Below are 22,360 nucleotides of genomic sequence, written 5' to 3' on the forward strand. Positions count from 1 at the left end.
GTTCACACTTCCCACTTCCCACTTCCCACGTCATACTTCACACGCCATTTTGACACTAATGCAATACCCATGATGCATTGCGTGCAAATAAAGTTAGAAGTAGGAAGTGTGAAGTGTGAAGTGCGAAGTACGAGGTGTGAAGTGTGAAGTTCTAATAGGCTTTCGTATCCCATGATATAATTATGTGCTTTGTCCAAATTACGTCCAGTGGTCACAACCTTGCAATCAATTGCACATTTGAACTTAAATTATATGATAGTGCATAGCACGACTGTCCCCTCCGACGTGCTGGGGGGGGGATTAAAGGTAGACAGCAGCACTGGAATGAACATCTACATGACTATGTGCTCATAGACCTAACAAAAACATTGTGTGGTTCCGATTACGCTCAGTTTTAGAATAGGTGAGGTAGGATTTATATATATATTTTTTTTTCTTGAGCACGTAAAAAAAGTGTAGGGTCGGTGTGAAAAACTAGGTGGGATGGAGTAACCAGAACCAAACAAGGTCTTATAAGTACTATAATCAGGCGACCAAACCTACCAGACAACCACCAACAAACTACATGCCCTATCGGTGGCAGCCGATTGTAAACCAGCATTCCATCAGTACTTGCGAGTACTTTACTTCTATGCCGTGAACATTGCACAAGTAGCTAGTATGCTCATCAAGGCAAGCATATGATAAAACTATCACTAGGGGGTTCTATTCCCAAGGTCGGAATGTTTTTAAACGCCGTACAATTTGATAATTAACCATGCGTGCCAACTATGTAAAGACGTTCAAAATACCCCCTCCACAAGCACACACACACTCACGCACGCGCGCGCACACACGCATACGCATGCACAGAAACACACACACACACACACATACGCACACACACACAAACAACCAAACACAAACAAACAAACAAACAAACAAACACAAACACAAACACAAACACAAACACAAACACAAACACAAACACAAACACAAACACAAACACACACATATAGACAGACACTGCACCATACTAATAGCACTACTGGATATTATTATCAGTTCAGTTGTGTTAAAAACAAACCTGGCATACAGACGGGGACAGGAAGATTATATTCCTGGTGGCATTGATTGGCCTTGTTTTTCTTTACGATATTACTTTTAACTTAAATTATTCATACAGTAACATAATGTGTATATTAACTCTGATAATAGGATTATGCCTGTACAAATGGAGTTCCGGTACCTATCCATGCTGTATGTATTGCTGGTATTCGGATTGACAGTGTCTCCATCAGGATCAATACCATGTAAAATCTACAACTACACATACATTGACTGTACACATAGGGAGCTGTACCATCTACCTAATGATCTGCCACCATCTACAACTCACTTGGAACTATCCTACAACACCGTCTCAAATCTATCACCAGACAGTTTCCTAGGTCTTGGAAATTTGGTAGATCTGAGACTCAGCCACAGCAGTATTTCAACTCTTGGTGAACATGTTTTCTCTTCTATGGTGAAGTTAGAAGTACTAGATTTATCTTCAAATCAACTGACAACATTATCATCGTCAACTTTCTCTGGACTACACAATCTACAACAACTGTATTTGTTTGGAAATAACTTATCTGAACTACCAAATGATATATTTGCAGATCTCACAAAGTTACGAAAAATCAGCCTATCAAGGAACAATTTCTTGTGTTTCACACTTGTACCTCTTCAACAGCTCATCAACGTTGAGGTTATTTACTTTGATTCCAACACAATATCTGGAAACTGTACTGATATCAACTTCCAAAGTTTCAAGAAACTCCAAAGTGTGTCACTTAATAATTGTGGTATTGATGATGATATTCTAAGCAGAATTCAATTTGATGATATAGAAATCACTGAACTCAACTTAAATTCAAACGGCATAGTCGCTCTCAGACCAGAAGTTTTCACAAATCTAAATCATGTTATGTCGCTCGATCTCTCAAATAATTTACTTACAACTAGATTGATTGAGAGTCTTGATGTTCTTTATGTCTTCAAAAATTCCAGCATCAAAACCTTAAAGTTAAACAACCAACGCCTACCACTCAACTTCATAACTAACAACACCTTCAGAGGTCTTAGGGACACTTCACTGGAAGAACTATATCTTAGAATGAATAACTTGACGAGTCTTCCTGATGGAGGTTTCCAATGGTTACCACACTTAAAGTTACTGGACATCGGTGCAAACAAACTAATCAGTCTTTCAATGAAAGCGTTTGAAGGACTTCCCAAGTTACTCACTTTGAATATGATGGACATGTATTATCACGAGGCTGGATCACTTGATGTTGCTAACCCCTTAGAAGCCATAAGTGGCTTATCAGCTTTAGAGAATCTCTCTCTTCGAGGAATTAAACTTGCAGGTGAAATTCCTTCGCATGCATTTGCTAAATTGAGCTCTCTGAAATATTTGGATCTTGCAAGTAACAGACTTAGTTTGAATACCGACAGCTTCAGTAACCTGTCTCAGCTTCGACATTTAGATATTTCTTATAACTCTATTCGGTCGTTTCCACAAAATGTATTTTCAGATTTAGTGTCATTAGAGTTCCTCGAACTAAGTGGTTCTGATGTAGACCCATTTGAAATTGAAAATACACATCTTCTGAATAACCTAAAAAACCTTAAGACATTGAATTTGCCCTTACGTGGTATGACCTATTTACATAGAGATGAATTACCATCTCTACAGGAATTATATATAATTGGAGATGACAGCTTACAGTGCCTTGAAATGAGTCAGTTAGTAGAACGTTATCCACCCTCACTGACCAAACTTGCTTTTTTCTCTCACTGTGTTGATTTTGATATCACAGATGTGACCTTTCTTAACATTACATTCATAGGAATGTTTCAAATGTCGTTGCATTTTCAAGACATGTTGAGAGATTCCCAATTTCTAAGTTTTTTTCCAAATTTAGAAGAGCTTTCTATCATCTGGGGAAACTTACAACATTTTGACTTTCACCCCAGTGAGCTGAATCATCTCCGTACACTTGAATTGACAGGTATCAAAGTATCAAATATAAATCCACAATTGATCCCAACCCTGCAATATTTGAATATACAGGAGAGCCCATTTGACTGCTCAAAATGCAACATGGAAACATTTGTTAAGTGGATGAAAACTGATAAAGTTGTAAGTTTGAAATATCCTTATTTATTTTCCTGTGCAACACCAAAAAACAAAGCAGGAACACGTCTTTATGATTTAGATTTTGGATGGGAATGTAATGTGTTACTGACTGTTAGTGTGACAATCACTTGCATTTTTGCCTTTATTACAATCTGTATATCCCTTTGTGTTAAATTTCGCTGGTACATCAGACATGCTATTTTCCAGATAAAACTGAAAGGTGGAGGTTATCAACTTCAAGTCAATGTTGATGAAGAAGAACCACTAAACAAGAAATATGATGCTTTTGTTTGTTATAGTAAAGATGACAGACCTTGGGTAATGGAACAGCTAGTTCCTAACTTAGAAAAAATTAATCCACCTAATTTCAAACTCTGTTTACACGAGCGTGACTTTATGCCAGGTGCTGATATCTTTGACAATATTATATACAGCATAGAGAATAGCCACAAAACTATGTTGATATTATCACCTGGCTTTGCAGAAAGTGAGTGGTGTTATTACGAGATGAGAATGGCTCAAAATCCCCTATTCGCAGATAGAAGAGATGTTCTTGTACTAGTATTACTAGAACACATCCCAGATGACAAAATGCCCCGGAATTTGCGTTCTGTCTTCCTAACGAAGAATTATATAACTTGGCCCGACAATAACATTGGTAGGAAGCTTTTCTGGGAAAGATTAAAACTTAAATTAAGATCTAAAAATAGAGTTAACAGAAGGGCCGAAGTACGACATTAATTAACTATTGTAGTTCTTTTCAATTGTAGTTTAAAAGAGGCTAGAGGTTTCACACACACACACACACACACACACACACACACACACACACACACACACACACACACACACACACACACTAGTATTTCTAGTGTATGGAGGCTGGGATGATTTCAATAATGATAGTTTTGATGTTGTTTCTGATTATAGCTTGTTTTAAGAGAGCTTTGAGCGAAACGCAGCTAAAACGTTAAATATCATGTTTGACGATGCTATTCAATGTTTTGATCAACCTTATTATGTTTTACACATATCGTGTTTTTGTATATGCATATTGTATATTCTTGTGTTCCTTTTGTTTTTTCTCATTATTGTATCTTCTAGGGTTTTCAGATATTTGTTATAATATTGTTACTCTTACTAGCCTGATAAAGAAGCATGAATTTCAATCATTGGAAAAGGTCTAAAAAAATTGTAACATTGCTCGTTTATTGATGCTGATATGTTGTAGCTTTAACTAATGTATATTTTCAGAATGTGTATTGTATCTCAATATATAGATATCAAAGTTTTCTTTATTGTATCTCCATTGTTACTGTGCGTCAGCTATAAAATAACTACCATTGATTTAGAGGGCCTTTGATTTGTGGATAGACTGTGAGATGCCATAAATGCAACTCACATCTATATCCATGTACAGTGCTTTAACCAATGTAATGGCAGACTTACTATCCCTGGATAGATGTGTATGTGTAGTTAATTCATAGTGCTGTGTATTGACTTATAATTGCACTTTGCCGTGTTTACATATAGCTATAAAAATGTATAGGAGTCTACACTGGAATGTATATTGGGGTTGATTTTAATATTCACATCTTTTGTTCAAAACTGTAGTAAGTATGCTCATGGAAAGAATTAAAAACTCTAGAGATTCAACTGTTATACAGTATTACGGTTAATATGTTTTTAGTAAATCAAATGATATCTTTCAGCAGTGATTTTCAAACTCTGTTTACAAAAGAATAAAGCAACATGTTTTTAAATGTACATATAGTTACTATTTTTGGTGTGGTGCATGTTTGATATTCTTGTCAGACAAAGCCGAACTATATCTTGTATCTGTGTTTGGTCGTAATATGTACATTAGTAAGCTTATGTCCGAACTATATCTTGTATCTGTGTTTGGTCGTAATATGTACATTAGTAAGCTTATTGTACATGTGTGTGCTAGTAGTAGAAATTATGTAATTCCTTAACGGACAGAAACGTTTCACAGTTTAAACTTAGTAAAAGACACTGATCGATCTCTCCTGATCAGCGATTTTCATTGGAGCGCCTCATTTCACAGTACTGTAATAGCTTATGTAGGTGTCGGTATGATCTGGCCAATCTAGACCTGGGTAATCAATACACAAATTCTCTTCTTCCACTTTACATTGAGAAACAGACAAATCACCTGACCTTCTTCAACATCTAACTGGATCAGACAGAATGATCCAAATATAGCTGGAGGTGTTGAGTAAACCTGAGGTGTGAAAAAGAAAATGTTTTCACACCTCCGGTTTACTCCACCAACACTTCCAACAAAATTTGGATCATCCGGTTCGACACTGAAGGGCAGGTGATTTGTTCGAAACATGTCTGTTTCTCAATCTAAAATGGAAGGAGAGAACTTGTGTTGAATCTTAGTTCTTCCACGATGAATTTAAATAGTGTTATAGGTAGTTAAATGCCCCTAGTCTTTATATTTGATCCTTCGACTGTAGTCCTGAATGCCTTTGATGTCAGGAGCTGCAAGTCTAAAAAATAAATATACAAGCTATCTTTCATTTCGAACACTCCAGTGTTGCCATAAGTTGGTGTCATTTTAGTATAAATATTTACACACATCTACATATTATCACTGATAAAAATTATGATCTTTTATTATGCATTGGCACGTACAAATCAGAAATCGACAGACAATACTCAGTCTCTGGATTACTGTAGAAGTTTAATTACTGTACACTGATCAAAATAGTCAAAATAAAAATTAGTATTTACCAATGCTAAATTAAGAATTCGTATATACATAACGATTCGCATTGGGTAATGTACTAATGATACAGATATTACGAGTGTTAGGGAATACAGACCTTCTTATTCCATAGAATAATGATCATTTTGCACCATGCATCGATTTCGCCCAATCAAAATAGGCTGATATTAAACGAATATTATTTAAAAGCAGCACAAAAATGTATGCTGTTAATGTAGGAATTTTAAAAATTGTACTGGTATTGCAAAGTCACCAATGTCTTAGTATTTTGGATTTACATAACAAAATTTCAACTATCGTATTAAGAAATATGTTATACAGTACTTGCTAAAGATGGTGTACAAAATAGAAGTTATTGAATTATCATACACTTATTACCTAGCTATATGAGGGCACGAGTAGACGTCAATTATCCCGAGGGATGTTCTGCAGCACCTATTTGCTGAGGCTGAAAGCTGATGAGCAATATGATGTCTACCAGTGCCCGAATAAGCAAGGAAATAAGTGTTTTATACCACATCGCATTCTAAGGCATATATTTCTTCCATAGTCACAACCTAACCTAATATGACTTGTACATGCAAATTGAGGTCACTATGCGTCACTAGTCTGTCCCACGTGACACGATCTAAGCCAATCACTGAAGGATGTATGATAATGATGTTTTATAAAAGCAAGTATGGATGATGATTAGAGTGATACAAAAAGTACACTAATCAAGGAAAGGAATGGAGTGTTGCCTTTTGGCCATTTACTCTCCCTTCAACATAAGAGTCCCTTTGATGAAGGTATCAACATTTGTATTGCACTTATGACTGTTAATGACTGTTAATTAATGCAACAATAGCTTTCTTCGTTTGTTTAATATACAACATATGATGTAGCAGACAAGAACATAGCGAATGCAAAAATACAATAATGCGTTCTTTCGAAAAGATTTTATATTTTCCGGGTGTGCTTACTGGAGTAAGAACGGGTCGCCATTCAATTTCTTAAGTAGATGTCAGAATGGTATCAAAATGAAACTTTTTTAGAATCCAATATGGCCGCCGACTAATGATTAGTTCTATGGGAAAACAAAGAATAGTTAACAAAGGAGTATAGTTTAATTTCTTTGACTTGAATATATTGTTTTAAATCTTTCTTTTCAAAAGTAGAAATTTGATTTATGTAAAAGTTGTCTTTAAAGTAAGTTCTTATGATCATTTGAGTTTGCAAAGAACGATCAACAAATTAAACAACAAACTTGAAAACTGAGCTTACAAAAAGTGCGGTTTCAATATATGAAACCAATTTAATCCTATTTTAGTATATGTTCATTTTAAAAGTTGCATGTTCAAAAATTAATCCTGCATAATATTTATCTTTTAAGAGTTTAGTATTTCATGTTTATTGACGTTAATGATATGTTAGTATGTATGTTACACCACCAGTATCTAAACATATATTGGTCGATGACAAATCCAGTTGGGGTGTATCATTATCTTGATACATATAAGGTGTCAGCTCCGTATCATCCATCATCCAGTGTAAAACGGGGCTGTAAGAAGAGAATTGGAAAACTTACATTCATAGTAAATAAAATATATATTATAATACTCAGGTTAAGAAAGATGTACACAATTTGACTTTAGGTATATTTGGAACTCTTCTGATTGATTAATCAAACAAACAAACAAACAAACATACAAACGAAAAACAAACAAACAAACACTCAATCTATCTATCAATCAATCAATCAATCAATCAATCAATCAATCAATCAATCAATCAATACATTAATAATTTCACTTACATTAATTTTAACATTTTGATTTAAATAAAAAATAGACTTTCTCATTGTCAATATTGAATAGGTGATGCTTACTGATCAGATTGTTATAGAATATGACTTTCTTCATAAACAAATTATAGAAATAATTTGGTAAATTATTTTAACTAACCTGTTAACGAAGGACTTTGGCGATGATATTACCAATAAAGCTTTGGTTTTCGTTTACATCACGCTTTCGTCGATTTGCTAAAGAAATTGTATGTAGCAATCAATATTTTTGTCATTTTGAAGTAATGGATAAGTTATATTATGGAAATATATCATGATTAGAAAGACCACATGGTCCCAGTGAGAAAGGTATGAAGATAGTATGGTACAACGGAGACAGACTCACATACATATACGCACACATACATTGTACATAGGTACATATAGGTACTTATATAGTTTACACAGAGACACACGCACTCACTCGTTCACGCAGTCAATCAAACAAACAAAAAGTCTTTTTCTGGCGAGGATGATTTAAGCCAAGATTGCTATCTCCTGTTAACAGACTATTCATACAGAAAAGAGAACTACAGGACTATACAATTCGTTGCCGGGATCGACACAATGAGGGTTTCTTGGAACTAGCTGTCGGCCGCAATTCAGGGCTAGCTAGTAAGCGCAACATAATGTGCACTTGATACCTTGCGGATTTGCAATATAAGGACAGCTTTCACTCTCTGGGCAATTAAAAGAATAATGGATTCCATATCTCAAAGTCAATTGTTGATGCTTTTCATGAGACAAGATGTAATTTGAGTACAGACCTTGGAGCGACTTTCACGAGTATTATTTTTTAGGATTCTGCCAAGAAGGTTTTTATCTATAGAAGACCCAGGGTTAAATATCTGGACTAAGGATTTAGTGTATAATGGGGCAATCATATCAGGACATTCAATAGGTATCAAATTGACCACATGCATAAATATTGGCATGCTTGTACATATGCTGACGTTTCAATCTTAAAGACCTTGAATTGTACGGCTAATTTCTTATCAGTCGTCATATAGCATCATTTTCCGGAATGTTAACTGCATTTAAATTACCTTGATCACAATCCGTTCCAGACCATCCTTCATCGCATGTACATGTATAGAAAGTCCCATAGTTAATGCATCTACCGTTCACACAAGGATCGTTCGCACACTGGTCTTGGATTTCGCAGACATCTCCTGTCCAACCAAGCTCACACTCACATATTGTTTTAGTCTCGAAGGTTCTACTATACCATATGTTCTTACAGGTTCCACCATTCAAACAGATGACATCTGCACACAGATTTGCTGGGGGTACGATGTCTGTTTAGACGAACACAGTTCGATTATTGCGCTAGCATATTATGAGCCTAAGTATACAGACGTTGCAATATATATATACTATGTATATATATATATACTATAATGTATATATATATATATCGGTGAGTATCAATCTGCTAAGACAGTGATCTATACCGCAGTGGCAGAGTGCAATAGTTTTGGTAGTACTGGAACTCTTTCTTGGTTGTAACTCGGAGTTTCACGCATTGCGCGATCATCAGACTGATGATCGAGCAATGCTTGAAACTCCGAGTTACTACCAAAACTATATATATATATATATATATATATATATATATATATATGTGTGTGTGTGTGTGTGTGTGTGTGTGTGTGTGCGTGTGCGTGTGCGTGTTGGTGCGTGCGTGCATGTGTGTGTGTGTGTTGCACATCATTCGATATTTGCTAAACATGTGATGTTCATGTCTGTAAAATATCATTCAAGCTGTTACCCTGAATAGAAGGGCCTAAAAAAAATACGAAATATGGCTACATTACCTGTTGGTATCTGACAATGTATGCCGGAATATCCAACTGCACATGCGCATGCGTACTCTGGTTGAAGGGCTGATTGCATAAAGCTATGATAGCTGTTGAAACATTCACCACCATTTAGACAATTATTGGTAACACAGGCGTCAACATTAGGTTGTGTAACTACAAGTGAATTTAAATTTCGTTAGCTCCTCGATGTCAATAATCAATCACGTGATCTGAGTACAAATTATTGATAGTTCATTCATTCATTCATTCATTCATTCTAGAGAAACATTCAATGATATATGTTACAGCAGGACTGATAAACCAAGTCAACTTTCACAGAACATTGTGGAATTCTATTCAACTACTGCTTTACCTGTCCAAAAAGTCATCAATGTTGGTTCTATTCCGGCAATTCGAGTCACAAGGCAAATGTTGCAGTGCTACCCCACTTTAGCTTTCTGGGTAACGTTTCCACCTTTATAATTGATTTTTAAGGTCAAAACCCAAAATCATTTCACTGGACTTTATTTACTGATCTCAACACCTTTAATGTATTGCTTACAAAAAGTTACTGTTACTCTACTGTTTCGAACAGTAAAACAAAAAACTGGTAAACATCTTCAAAATTTCCAAAGTACAGATATTTTTATACAGAGTGTTGATACATAGTACGCATACAATCAATGAAAACGTTACTCACAGACACAGAAGGTTATAAAAATGTATTTGTTTACCTGTCAAGTATTGACAGTTTGGTCCAAGATACCCGTTTGGACAAACACAGATGAAGTAATTGTCTGCGTTTAGGCAAATGCCACCGTTGAGGCAGGTTTCACTCGTACACATATTGGTCGCTGAAATATACCCATACAAATAAAATATAATGCCTTTTAAATTATTGAAAACAACGGTAACCGACCCGACAGAATAAAATGCAAACTCAAATTAATTATAATGTTAAAGATATATGAATCCAGTGTTCTCCATAGATGTAAACAGAAAATGGGGGGGGGGGGGCTAATTTGCATGTATATTAGCATACTTGTTTACATATATTTGCATAAGTGTGCAAGAAGTATAGTAGTATTATATGCTAGCTTCACAAATGATCCAAAACATTTTACTTTACTATGGGATACTTGTAGAAGGCAAGACTTTGAATATCATTGAAATTAACACACAAATGGAGAGTAGTTGCAATGAAACCTTTCCAAGATTTACCATTGACTTAGTAAAATAATTGTTCTTGTTCATGGTAAATATGGCTTGTTAGCATTACCTTGTTGGTCACAATTCGTTCCTGTCCAGCCAACATTACATGTGCACTGATAGGAGACTGTATTGACAACTTGACACAGTCCATTCACACATGGGTTTAAACCAACACTACATGGTGTAACAACTGTTAATGAAGACAAAAATAGGTGTAATGTTGAAACAAACCACTTGTCTGATAGGTAATGTTTTCTGTATTGAAAATGTTTCACTAATAAAACATTTGCTATGTATGAGAGATCAAGTAGCCTACCTGTAGACATGTAGGACTAACAATACTACACTTTATTCACTCTCCCAACTGACATTTTGATATTTTGAATCTTTGCTCGTCCAACTCTTCTACGATCTGTTGGTATTAAGCCCAGCCCCACCACACGTAACATATGCAAACAATTACCATAAAGTAGAATCCGTTTCCCACGTAAAAGCATGAAAACGGATTCACCATGTGACCTGATTGCGATTTACATTTGCCTAATTATGTATTCGACCAATCACGTTCTCTGGTGGAATGACATGGAAATACTGGTGGTTGTAAAAACTATCGGTAGACGCGTTGGACGAGTGAAAATTCTAAAAATCAAAAGGTCAGTGGAAATAGTGTAGTAGCATTAGTCTTACACCTCTACAGGTAGGCTACAGGCTAAAGTGCCTCGGCTTTATCAAAACTGTAAGTTTTGTTAATTTGAAAGTATTTTTTCTTCAAAATGTGCTATAAATTTTGAAAAAAATACAATAAATTGGTAATAGTTATCAATCATGTGTATGCTTACAATGTTACTTTTATGGTTATTTTCGATACTGTCATTTTTTGAGTAAGAGTGAGTCATGAAATTTGAGACAATGGTCACTGTGATCTAATCTTGTATATCGTTTAGCCAATATTGTACGTACCTGAGACATCACAATTTGTACCAGTCCATCCTTGAATACAGTTGCATTGATATGTTGTGGTACCAGTATTCACACATACTCCATTGACACATTGGCTAGCATCACAGGGTAACCCAACTGTAGGACACAAGATGAAATCACATTACCATCAGTCAAGTTAATTTGTCTGTAATTTCACTCCATGTTTATTTATTTGTATGGACAGTCGGGTTTGTTGAACCCTCTTACAGGAGTACCATAAATGATGCAAAATGAATAAAAACTGAATATTGGTGAAACATTTCGTTGTAAAAGGTGGCCATTACTGTCGGTTATATTGGCCATGCCAAACTCAGTATGCTCATCATGCTAGAAGCCTACTTCTGGTTGTCGAGGCGAGCGGAAGTGGTGAACCACCAGTGGCATACATGTATAAGAGATATTTACATTTAATGATGTTTGTTGACAGTTTGCAAAGGAGTACCGAAGAACAACATTGTTTGTCAAATTCAAGTTACCATAATTTTGAGAAATGTTGATGTTCAAAGAAAAATATGTTGGTGAGTCACTTGCCGAGTTGGATTACTGGAGGGATTTGCCATCAAAGTTAAATAGATAGATTTTTTCATGACTTACCTTGAGTATTGCAGTTTGTACCAGTCCATCCTTGAACGCAATTGCATTGATAGTTTGTTGCATCAACATTCATACAGACTCCATTAACACATGGGTTAGCATCACAGGGTAACACAACTATGCAAATAACAACATACAGTTAAACTATCATTATGTTTATTGACAAGTTTAGATCGTGGTGTATTGCTCTTTCTTACTAGAATGCTTAAAATCGGGCAAAAACAGATTACTAATCATAGCTCACTATTGTGGTGTCCTTTCACTATGATGTGCAGGTGAATGGTACTGTTTGACTAAAATTTGTATGTTATTTATTTCCCTCAAATTTAAAATGATTAGTATTTTAGTGACTTACCTGGGACATCACAATTTGCACCAGTCCATCCTTGAACACAGGTGCATTGATAGGTTGTGGTATCAACATTCACACATACTCCATTGAGACATGGGTTAGCAGCACACGGTAACACAACTATATACATAACAATATATAGACAAATTATGTGGTCATTATTGTCAGGCGGATAAGCCCCATATGCATTACAGACACTTTGTTTTAGAATTGTGAAACTTGGCACAGATGCACTCCATTAATTCCTTATCATTTTCTGATGTAGTGTCACTTTAAAAGCGCCCTCGTACAATGTACAGCAACACCTAGCGGTTATACATTATGTCAGTCATTGTAAAGTGTTTTTATCGCAGTGACAGTTGAAAAGTACACTGTGTCTTCTCTGTACAATAATATACAGCCCCCCCCCCATGGGTTATGCATTATGGCAGCCATTGTAAGGAGTGTTTTTGCTGTGATAGGTGAACAGTTTTGTGCATCTTTTCTAAAGTATGTATTTTTGTAATATTAGATTGTGTATGTAAACAATGACTTAGTGGTGTATTTAAAAGACTGACTTCAAGGCTTAAAAGATTAGCCTCAATTAACAATGCCACACTCACCACTGGTGGTCATGGTTCTCTACTATGTGGTTATGTCCTTTCAGTATGATGTTCAGGTGAACGACATCAACTTATGTTTTCAAAAATTCAGCTCTTCCCCGAAAAATTATGTGTAGATAAGTCAATTGAAAAGTTGCATGAGAAAGGTTGTTATTATTTCCCCTCAAAGTAAAAAGATTGGTATTTTAGTAACTTACCTGGGACATCACAATTTGTACTAGTCCATCCTTGAACACAGGTACATTGATATGCTGTGGTGCCAACATTCGCACAGACTCCATTGACACATGGGTTAGCATCACAGGGTAACACAACTATATTTAAAACAAGATTCTGTCAACCCATATCATACTTCAGATTGAAATGGCACAAGCTGAGTTCATAAGCTTTTTACTCAGGTGAAAATACTTACATAATAACTTCAAATAAAACCATTTTAAAAATGACTCTTATTAGTATGATAAATTACGTCATTGGATCATTTATATATTTATATCTTGATACCAGGTTTGAATCCAGTTAATTGCAGGTGTACTCCAGTAATTACAATACTGCGAGTACCTTATAAATATGCTGCATAAACTATACCCAAACACGTGTAAATTCAGCTTGCGTCCCTTTAATTGTTTGATAACTTTTCTACATATTGTTGACTCATATAGACTGTAAGGTTTGTAGCACTTCTTTTTTTTTCAGAAACAGAACAACAAAACCATGCAAGGAAACTTTCTGAGCTCAATGTCTTCAAATCTGCACGCCCTCCTTACATAAGTGCATTAGAAATGTTGGTGTTCACTAAACAAAACATTTAGAATTACTAAATTAGAACATTTATGGGGAAGGGTTATAATTATTTCTATCTCAGCCAGATTCATATTAAGGCGACTTACTTGGAATATTACAATTTGTTCCACTCCATCCATTAGCACAAGTGCAGGTGTAGCCACCACCAGTCAAATCAGTGCATACACCATTAAGACAAGGATTTGTGGTACATGCCAAAACAGTACCTGGTAAAAAAATATCAGAAGATAAATATGTGAAATTGAAATTTATTCCCCACAAGTAATAAACATACAGAAAAGAAATAAATGACAACATCCAAAAGGAAAACGATTTCAAGTTGTGGGTGAGAGACTAGAAAATAATTTTCGGAAAACTAATCGAGTCTAGCCATTCAATTTCAAAAGCATCGAATTGTATATCACAAAAAAATGTGGTGACTGTAGTTGCTCAAATTAACACTGATTACATAGTCAGAAAACAACAAACAACAATTGTTTACATTAATAAGAAAACAGATAAACACACTACGGTGATACGAAATTGTATAGTAGATTGTTTGATTTGTGCAAAATTGATACGCGTACGACTTTGGACCAATAAATCACACGAAGTTCATTGATTCGATCGATGATACAAAGTCACTAATACGAAATAGCATTATTACTCACTGGCTTCACAATTTGTTCCTTCCCATCCACTGACACACACACATCTGTAACCGACACAAGGGCTCTCGACAGTAACACAATTTCCACCGTTTAGACAAGGGTTTGGTTCACACGGACTTGGTATTACTGCATGAGCAATAATAAAACATTATAAAAACAATTTTATTTTGAAGCGAGCAGAAAGGGGAAATATTGATTTCAAATATCAAAGAGATATGTATCGTTATTTTTGGGTTTCAGAGTCGAACACGGTTAGCACAGTTATTTCTCACTGCTGTTCCTGTTACAAGAAGGGTAGTAATTTTGATATATGCAATGAACATAGAATAACAAATGACGTTTGCATGGTGATTGTGATAACTAGCTAGCAAAAAGAGACTTACCTGTCTCACAGGTTGTACCAATAAAACAGCCAACACATTGACACGTGTAAAGAGTACATGAATTGCCAACTGAACTACATACTCCCCCATTTTGACATGGATTTGGAGAACAAGGATCGGTTACTAGAGAAAAGAGAGCACATTAGTTAGAATCCACCATCTTTAGATTTTGTATAATACCTGTAAAACAGGAACCCTAATCCCATGGCTACGAAACGCTCCCCGATAACAGTTTTAAGTAGGAGAAATTAAGCTAATATGTATGAACGCAGAAATTATTACATGGCAAGCAGGTCGGGAACCCGTTCTGCAAGTGTATATTTTGCCACCATTCTTTGTTCTTTGCAGTTAGGAGCTAGAATGGATGATAATGGTGACAAGAAAGATATTCTTTAACAAGGACGGAAAGACTTTTCATTTACTACAGTATCTGACAAATTGAATGTAAAAAAGCTCTTTTACTCTTACTATGTTTCTAGTTTAATCAGTATGGGAGACTCCCAAAATTACTCTCACCACTTGCAATATTTATCGTTGTTCAAATTTGGTTCTATCGAAAACACTTTGCATTAAAATTTAATGTACTCTATCGAAAACACTTTGCATTAAACTCTATCGAAAACACTTTGCATTAAAATTTAATGTACTTTAAGTTTACGTTTCTTGTTTCCTATGCATATGGAAGTCAACTAGGTAGTATATATACATTTTGTAGTAAGCTTACCCTGCTTTATGAAAGTACTACATAGAGGTTATATACTTTCCATGGATAGTACTAATTCTCAACGATTCATACTTACATATTTGGCAAGAGTCTCCTGACCAACAACCGGTACATGCACAGCTGAATTCTGTACAAGATCCTAGGTTAAGGCTACATAAGCCACCATTGAGGCATGAAGTAGATATTGCACATGGACTGGGTATAGCTGTATACATTGACAACAATTATTAACGGTATTAATGCAGGGTGTTTACGAAATTCAATATTTTCAAAGTCAAAGACACAACACTGTCAGAAGTTGGTGATTGGAAGCCAAGACTAAACGCCAATTCATAATTTCAAGAGAAATAGGGGGTGGGCCCTGGCATAAACAAGGGCTCTGACGCCGTTAGGTATGGGTATAGGTTGGAATCGATACACGTACGTTGCAATGATATCAAAGCAAATCTGCGACTGAAGAAGCAACTTTTGATAAACTTAATTTAAATTTGGTACATATAATATTCATATGAAACTACATATTGATGTGGAGATTTGTAGGTAGAATGACATTACTTTCAATGTACTTGTTGGTGTTTCCCTCCTTAGATAAAACAATAGTTAACTTACGTTGGTCACAGTTGAAACCAGTGAAGCAATTATTACAGGTACAGGAGTATGCTGTACACGAACCAGTTTGGGGAATACACACACCTCCATTCTGACATGGAATATTATTACAGGGGTTTTGAACTAAAAATGAACAAAAAGAATAAAATAGAAAATCAAGTTGTTTTGCCAAATCAACTAAGTAATTATCTAGCGCAACAATTGTTAAACAAATTTCGTCTCAAAAGCACTTGCATAAATGCAAGAACAAATACCGTCTACACCATGCTGCATAAGAAAAAACAGTGGTCGTAACCCGTAACATTATACTCTCTTCATCACCAGTTTGGCCCTGATATCGAGCACTTCAATTTTCATGATTTAGAAATGATCACTCACTGTTAGAAAAATACAACATTTTATAAAACGCATTTTGACTTGCACTTGTAGTCCCGGTAAGATGTTGTAATAAGCACACATCTAAAAATATTGATCATTTTAATATACTGTAAACTTTGCGTCACTTGATCAATTCTTAGGATTTCCCTCTATATTTGTTGTTTGGAACTTTGGATATATGTATATGCATATGTATATGTATATGTATATGTATTATGTATATATGTATAATTTTATGTATATGTATATGTATATGTATATGTATATGTATATGTATTTCTTAGGTGGTCCTGGCATTGAAATATTCGTCAACTATATAACTTTCATTGATTGGGATAATGAATTATGGACCCCGTCGGGGTTTAAGGTTCAAATACATGTAATAACTTAAGGTTAACTTACGAACATCACAAGTTGCCCCAGTGTAGCATCCTACACAAGCACACACATATTCATCGCAGGTACCGAGACGGATACATGCACCTCCGTTGTTACATGGATCGTTGTCGCATGGGTTTGGAATAACTTAAAAACAGAAAGAACATTATATAAATATTTTTTCTCGCGAGAAGTAAATTCGCGCGAAATCATTGTATTGTTTGACTGATTGCAAACTAGCGGTATAAGCTTATAAAAGCTCGACAATTATAGTTATTTTTCTCACAAGAAATCAGTGTGTGTCGGATTTAAAAAAAATTGTTATAAGTTATATCGGATATGCTTTCTGTTTACAAATATGATAATGTCAAAGGAGATAGGCGAAAGGTTTGGAATATCATGAACTAACATCACGTTTCTCCGATTGCTAATCGACTTCATTCCATTATCACCAAAATCACGGTTATTTCCCTAAAGTACAATCTAGGCAACATCATAATTGAAATCAATCATCATTTTGGTTAACTGACTATGACACTTAAGGGTGAAAGTGTCATTGGAATGTATTTATTTTACCATATGTACCAATGATAATGAAACAGAGCCAAATGTTCCTGGTAAATGTGTCTGGTAACCTTGATTGGTTATTAATTCATTGGAACTACTATATGTAGCAGTTTAAACCACAATTACTATAAACTCATAAATAAGTGTCAAGGTGTCCACCGAACGACAATTTCAAAGCTTAAAATAGGCCGTTGATTCAAAGATGTTGGACAGGCCTGGGTACATACTTTAGAGAAATTAGTGATATTGGATGTATTGGTTTCATAGGGACGTGTAAACAAATATTTAAAAGAGGATTTTTGTGTGTGTTTATGTGTGTTTAAGATAATACCCCTTACCTAATTCACAAGTGGGACCAGTGAAGCAGCCATTACATTGACAATTAAATTCTATGCAGGAGATCTGTTCACAAAGTCCGGTGTTTTGACAGGGGTTGTTATTACATGGATTCAACACTAAGTTCAACAAGAAAGAAAGAGGAGCATTGTTATCGTATCAAATATTGAAGAAGAAACATCACTTTGTCAACTACGTCTCCGAGTCCGCGTTATATTCCCTTCTCTAATGGAAGTCTTTATTATCTTTGTCTGTCTGTCTGTCTGTCTGTCTGTCTGTCTGTCTGTCTCTGTATCCGTCCATCCGTGGACACGGTATGACACTACTATATCAGTTCCCATAGCATTTGCTACACATCTTCGTTATGGTGAGGACAAAGTTATGATTAGCATCAAAGAATATTAATGATCCATTTGCATAATGCATAGTTTTCAGTATTAAATTATATTCTATCTTAAGATTGCAAGCTACAAATTAAAAGTTGGAGTATACATCGATGATATCAGAGAACATGTGTCCTGCTTCTAGTTTTTTTTTCAATCACTTGCATAATGAATGCCTTTTGACAATTTGATAAGTGATAACTAAAGAATTCGAATACAAGCTTTTGTTTTAATATGATTTTGTACATACGTCAAAGTTAAACAAATATCACGACAAATGAACAGATATAGTTTTACGAATCATTTTATTTTCCCTCACTCGAATATAAAAATAGGTTGATGAATGCAAATATGATTTACGAATACAACAAATAATTCATAACAATATTGGAAAATCACAAACAAAAATTTTCAGTTTAATGAATACAAATGTCGGTTTAATGAACATTGTGTTATACTAACATGACAGTTACAAATAGAAACAGTCATTTTTAACATGCAAATAACGATGTTAGAAATACAATGATGTAAAATAACCCATGAAAACACTAAATATGATGTTTATGCATGAAAGGCTGATATGTTTTCTGGAATATTGCAACGCAAGTAACTAGGCAGTATCTTAATAATACATGCTTCAAATTTATTATGACTACGTACATAAGTGAATTGATGATGACAAACTCACGTTATACATCTTAACAATTCACTCTTCACATTTTATTTAACTTACGCTAATAATACATTGATGATAACAAAGGATATTGGAACCACAATCCTGAAAGAACGCATTCATTTTCTATCTGGTTGTTATGGATGCCTTAAAGGGGCCAAATCTTTATTTAGATGATATATCATGCTAAATGCTTCTTAAAGTATTGTACTTATTAGTGCATGTGTAATATATTACATTCTCATCTGTGGTACTATCAACTATACAGTGTATATGGAAAATAATATATATGCATATTTCAATGACGTAATTAGAGCTCAGTAAAATTACACGTCATTACATATTGTGTAGAGTGTTTTACTTTAAGATTCATGGTCCAGAGCAGAAAATTACATGTAAAGCAGAGTCACTATCTAAGCAGAGAGATCCATGTAATCTCTTAAATAAGTGATTTGCTGGGTATTAGGACCATGATGAGGCAAATGACTAAAAAGGTACTCACATGTCTCACACAAGTTTCCAACATAGCAACCGACACAGGTACACGCATAGTTTATACATGATCCTGGGATAAGCTCGCAATCGCCACCATTAAAGCATGGATTGTTCTGTTCACATGGATTTGGTATAGCTGTAGTGACAAAGAACAAATATTTGTAAGTGTAAAAATGCTTCCACAAATAAAACTGAACTTGTTTCAATGTAAGGGTTTCTTCAGCTGTAATTGTATTCGAGATGATTGGGTAAATGCAGTATCAACAAACAAATTACATAGAAGCGTACGATACCAAACAAACGTAATAAAACGCACGCACGCAGAGACAGACAGACAGACAGACAGACAGACATCGTGCTTGTTAATACACAAAGTATTTCATGGAGCTATCCATATCGAACGTTACAACTCATGAACTTTTAAATCTTGTTAGCTAGAAATTGCATGTACCTGCTTGACAATTGAATCCCTGGAAGCAACCATTACAGGCACAGGAGAACCCAGTACACGAACCAGGTTGCTGTATACATACTCCTTCATTTAGGCAGGGAAGATTGTTGCAAGGATCTTGTTCTAATGTTTAAGGTACAAACATAGTAACATTAGTTTCCTCGCATGCACAACTTCAATAAATTATGTATAATTTGTATTGCGGCCTAATAGGTAAATGTGCTTTCCGGACTGACGGTGCAAGTGGAAGCGAATGGCTGTTCAGGTCCTCATGTCGTAAAGGCTTTATCACGTACTCTATGAAACGCGTAAAAACACGTTAAAATAATTAATTCTCGCACATTTGTAGCGTCAACGTTGGGCATGAGATTAGAAAATCGATCCTCGTTTGATGAAAATTGCAACAAAAGCCTAGACCGTACGTATATCAAAACGGTAACCACGAACACGAACAATTCGAAGAAAACACCTTCGGAATTCCTTGCTTTGAAAATTTATGATTTGTATTTTAGTATATCAGAATGGTGAACTTAACTTACCTGTCTCACAGTTCGTTCCAGTAAAGCATCCAATACACACACATACGTAATTAGTGCATCCAATCTTCTGACACTGGCCTCCATTCTGGCATGGGTTTAGTGCACATGGGTCGGCAATAGCTACAGTATTACAATATCAGAGATGATATTTGATATAGTAAAAGATAATGAAATCGGATGGCGTCTCACTAATTAAAACTTTATTAATAAAGAAAACGCGGGAAACCATTTATAAAATTTGAAAAATGACAATATGAGAACGTCACTGCTAATTAAATTCCCAGCACTGAATTAACACTTATTTACATGTTGCTCTCTGTGTACAAGTCTAATGGTATCTATTATTTGAATCCCCTAAATATTCATCAACGTATACCAAATGCAATGCAAAGGGTTATTTACAGCACATTACAGGTTTCTGTACCCTCTCTCTGTTTGATACAACCATGCAGAAACTGCATACAATCCCTTGCTACATTTTGTCTAAATGAAAGGAACCAACGTGCCACCATGCAGACATAATGGTCGCTGTGTTATTGGTTTCTTCTCATCAGATGTTCGGCCATTACAGATTTTATATTGTCTTTTTAAGTTGGTGTCAGTTTCCACATCCATTATTTCTTGCGAGACTTCAGTTTTCGTTATTTTATTAGTTTTTCACGAATATTTAAAAAAGGCTTAGCGTTGAAATCTAGGTGGGGTCGGGTATGCGGATTTTTTTTGATTTTTTTATTTATTTATTTATTTATTTATTTATTTATTTATTTATTTTTTTTTGGGGGGGGGGCTAAGTAGACATGGAAAATTACCAACTGAATCCTTATGTATTTTAAAATATAGTTTAACTAGAAGGTCTGAAAAAATTGTAAACTTGCCTATGTCGCAATTAAAGCCAGTGTAACAGCCGTTACAGGTACAGGTGTAGTCGGTGCAAGAGTTGGCTGTGGAAGTACAAACTCCACCGAACCGACATGGAAAGTTAGAGCATGGATCGACTCCTGAAGTGAAATAAATAGACGATAATAAGTAATTCCATTTTCAAATCTTGGTGTTTCAAGTTGATATCCGGCAGAGACATGCACTCTACTTGATTAGTCGATAGTTCAAGTGAACCCGACAACCGTCTTTTTTTATATTACTTGTATGGAAAGTTTATTGTTCAACATCGATCAGTCAAGACTGGTAGTGATACAGATGTACTTTCCTTTCATCATCTTCTAGTTTTTTTAAAGTCTAAGAGACTAAATAACGCAGCACAAGAAGATTAATACTCGACGTTCAAATTGGAAATCTTTACAGTTAGACAGTGTCATAAATGAAAACAAAAGAGTTGTTACATACTTGTTTGACATATGACTCCAGTGTAACATGGCGGACATTGACAAACAGATGTCGTACACGATCCCTCGTCAGGAACACATATACCACCATTCTGACATTGACTAAACTGACAAGGGTCCAACACTGTTAATGAACGGACAACAACAAATACATTGTCAAATCTATCCAATGATAATTCATCCCCATCTACTTTGCTCTCTCTCTTTATGTATGTATATAGACATGTCACACCTTATGAAAAGTATACATCGGTCAGGTACAATCAACGTGAACAACATTGTAAAAGAATTGTATCGATGTGTATGTAACTGATAATGTAATAACTAACCGAGAACGTATAAACCAGATTTGATACGT

The 22,360-nt window shown here is 35.2% G+C and overlaps 2 protein-coding genes across 2 annotated transcripts in view; one reads left to right on the top strand and one right to left on the bottom strand.

The window, feature by feature from the left end:
- The first annotated feature begins 1,201 nt into the window (after positions 1 to 1,201).
- LOC144438001 (toll-like receptor 2 type-2) lies at positions 1,202 to 3,910 on the top strand. Its single transcript, XM_078127034.1, has one exon. It carries the CDS (start codon positions 1,202 to 1,204, stop codon positions 3,908 to 3,910), a length of 2,709 nt encoding a protein of 902 aa, XP_077983160.1.
- A 1,892-nt stretch (positions 3,911 to 5,802) lies between these two features.
- Positions 5,803 to 22,360, bottom strand: part of LOC144437625 (uncharacterized) — a 53,955-nt gene continuing 37,397 nt past the window's right edge. Inside the window, exons 20-41 of the mRNA XM_078126605.1 lie at positions 22,004 to 22,126; positions 21,538 to 21,660; positions 20,663 to 20,782; positions 20,124 to 20,246; positions 19,680 to 19,808; positions 18,124 to 18,240; positions 17,243 to 17,365; positions 16,463 to 16,585; positions 15,930 to 16,058; positions 15,130 to 15,252; positions 14,747 to 14,872; positions 14,183 to 14,302; positions 13,490 to 13,606; positions 12,694 to 12,810; positions 12,339 to 12,455; positions 11,724 to 11,840; positions 10,831 to 10,953; positions 10,286 to 10,405; positions 9,567 to 9,725; positions 8,796 to 9,047; positions 7,871 to 7,947; positions 5,803 to 7,467 (exon numbers count right to left, since the gene is read on the bottom strand). Of these exons, the coding sequence (XP_077982731.1) occupies positions 7,874 to 7,947; positions 8,796 to 9,047; positions 9,567 to 9,725; positions 10,286 to 10,405; positions 10,831 to 10,953; positions 11,724 to 11,840; positions 12,339 to 12,455; positions 12,694 to 12,810; positions 13,490 to 13,606; positions 14,183 to 14,302; positions 14,747 to 14,872; positions 15,130 to 15,252; positions 15,930 to 16,058; positions 16,463 to 16,585; positions 17,243 to 17,365; positions 18,124 to 18,240; positions 19,680 to 19,808; positions 20,124 to 20,246; positions 20,663 to 20,782; positions 21,538 to 21,660; positions 22,004 to 22,126 (2,675 nt within the window). The 3' untranslated portion in view covers positions 5,803 to 7,467; positions 7,871 to 7,873. The remainder of the gene's footprint in view (positions 7,468 to 7,870; positions 7,948 to 8,795; positions 9,048 to 9,566; positions 9,726 to 10,285; positions 10,406 to 10,830; positions 10,954 to 11,723; positions 11,841 to 12,338; positions 12,456 to 12,693; positions 12,811 to 13,489; positions 13,607 to 14,182; positions 14,303 to 14,746; positions 14,873 to 15,129; positions 15,253 to 15,929; positions 16,059 to 16,462; positions 16,586 to 17,242; positions 17,366 to 18,123; positions 18,241 to 19,679; positions 19,809 to 20,123; positions 20,247 to 20,662; positions 20,783 to 21,537; positions 21,661 to 22,003; positions 22,127 to 22,360) is intronic.

This window comes from Glandiceps talaboti, chromosome 7 (assembly GCF_964340395.1).
Source record: "Glandiceps talaboti chromosome 7, keGlaTala1.1, whole genome shotgun sequence".
NCBI classification, from domain to species: domain Eukaryota; kingdom Metazoa; phylum Hemichordata; class Enteropneusta; family Spengelidae; genus Glandiceps; species Glandiceps talaboti.

Bases quoted from the DNA above. Each gene is read 5' to 3' on its own strand.
- LOC144438001 (XM_078127034.1), top strand. From the start codon at position 1,202: ATGCCTGTACAAATGGAGTTCCGGTACCTATCCATGCTGTATGTATTG.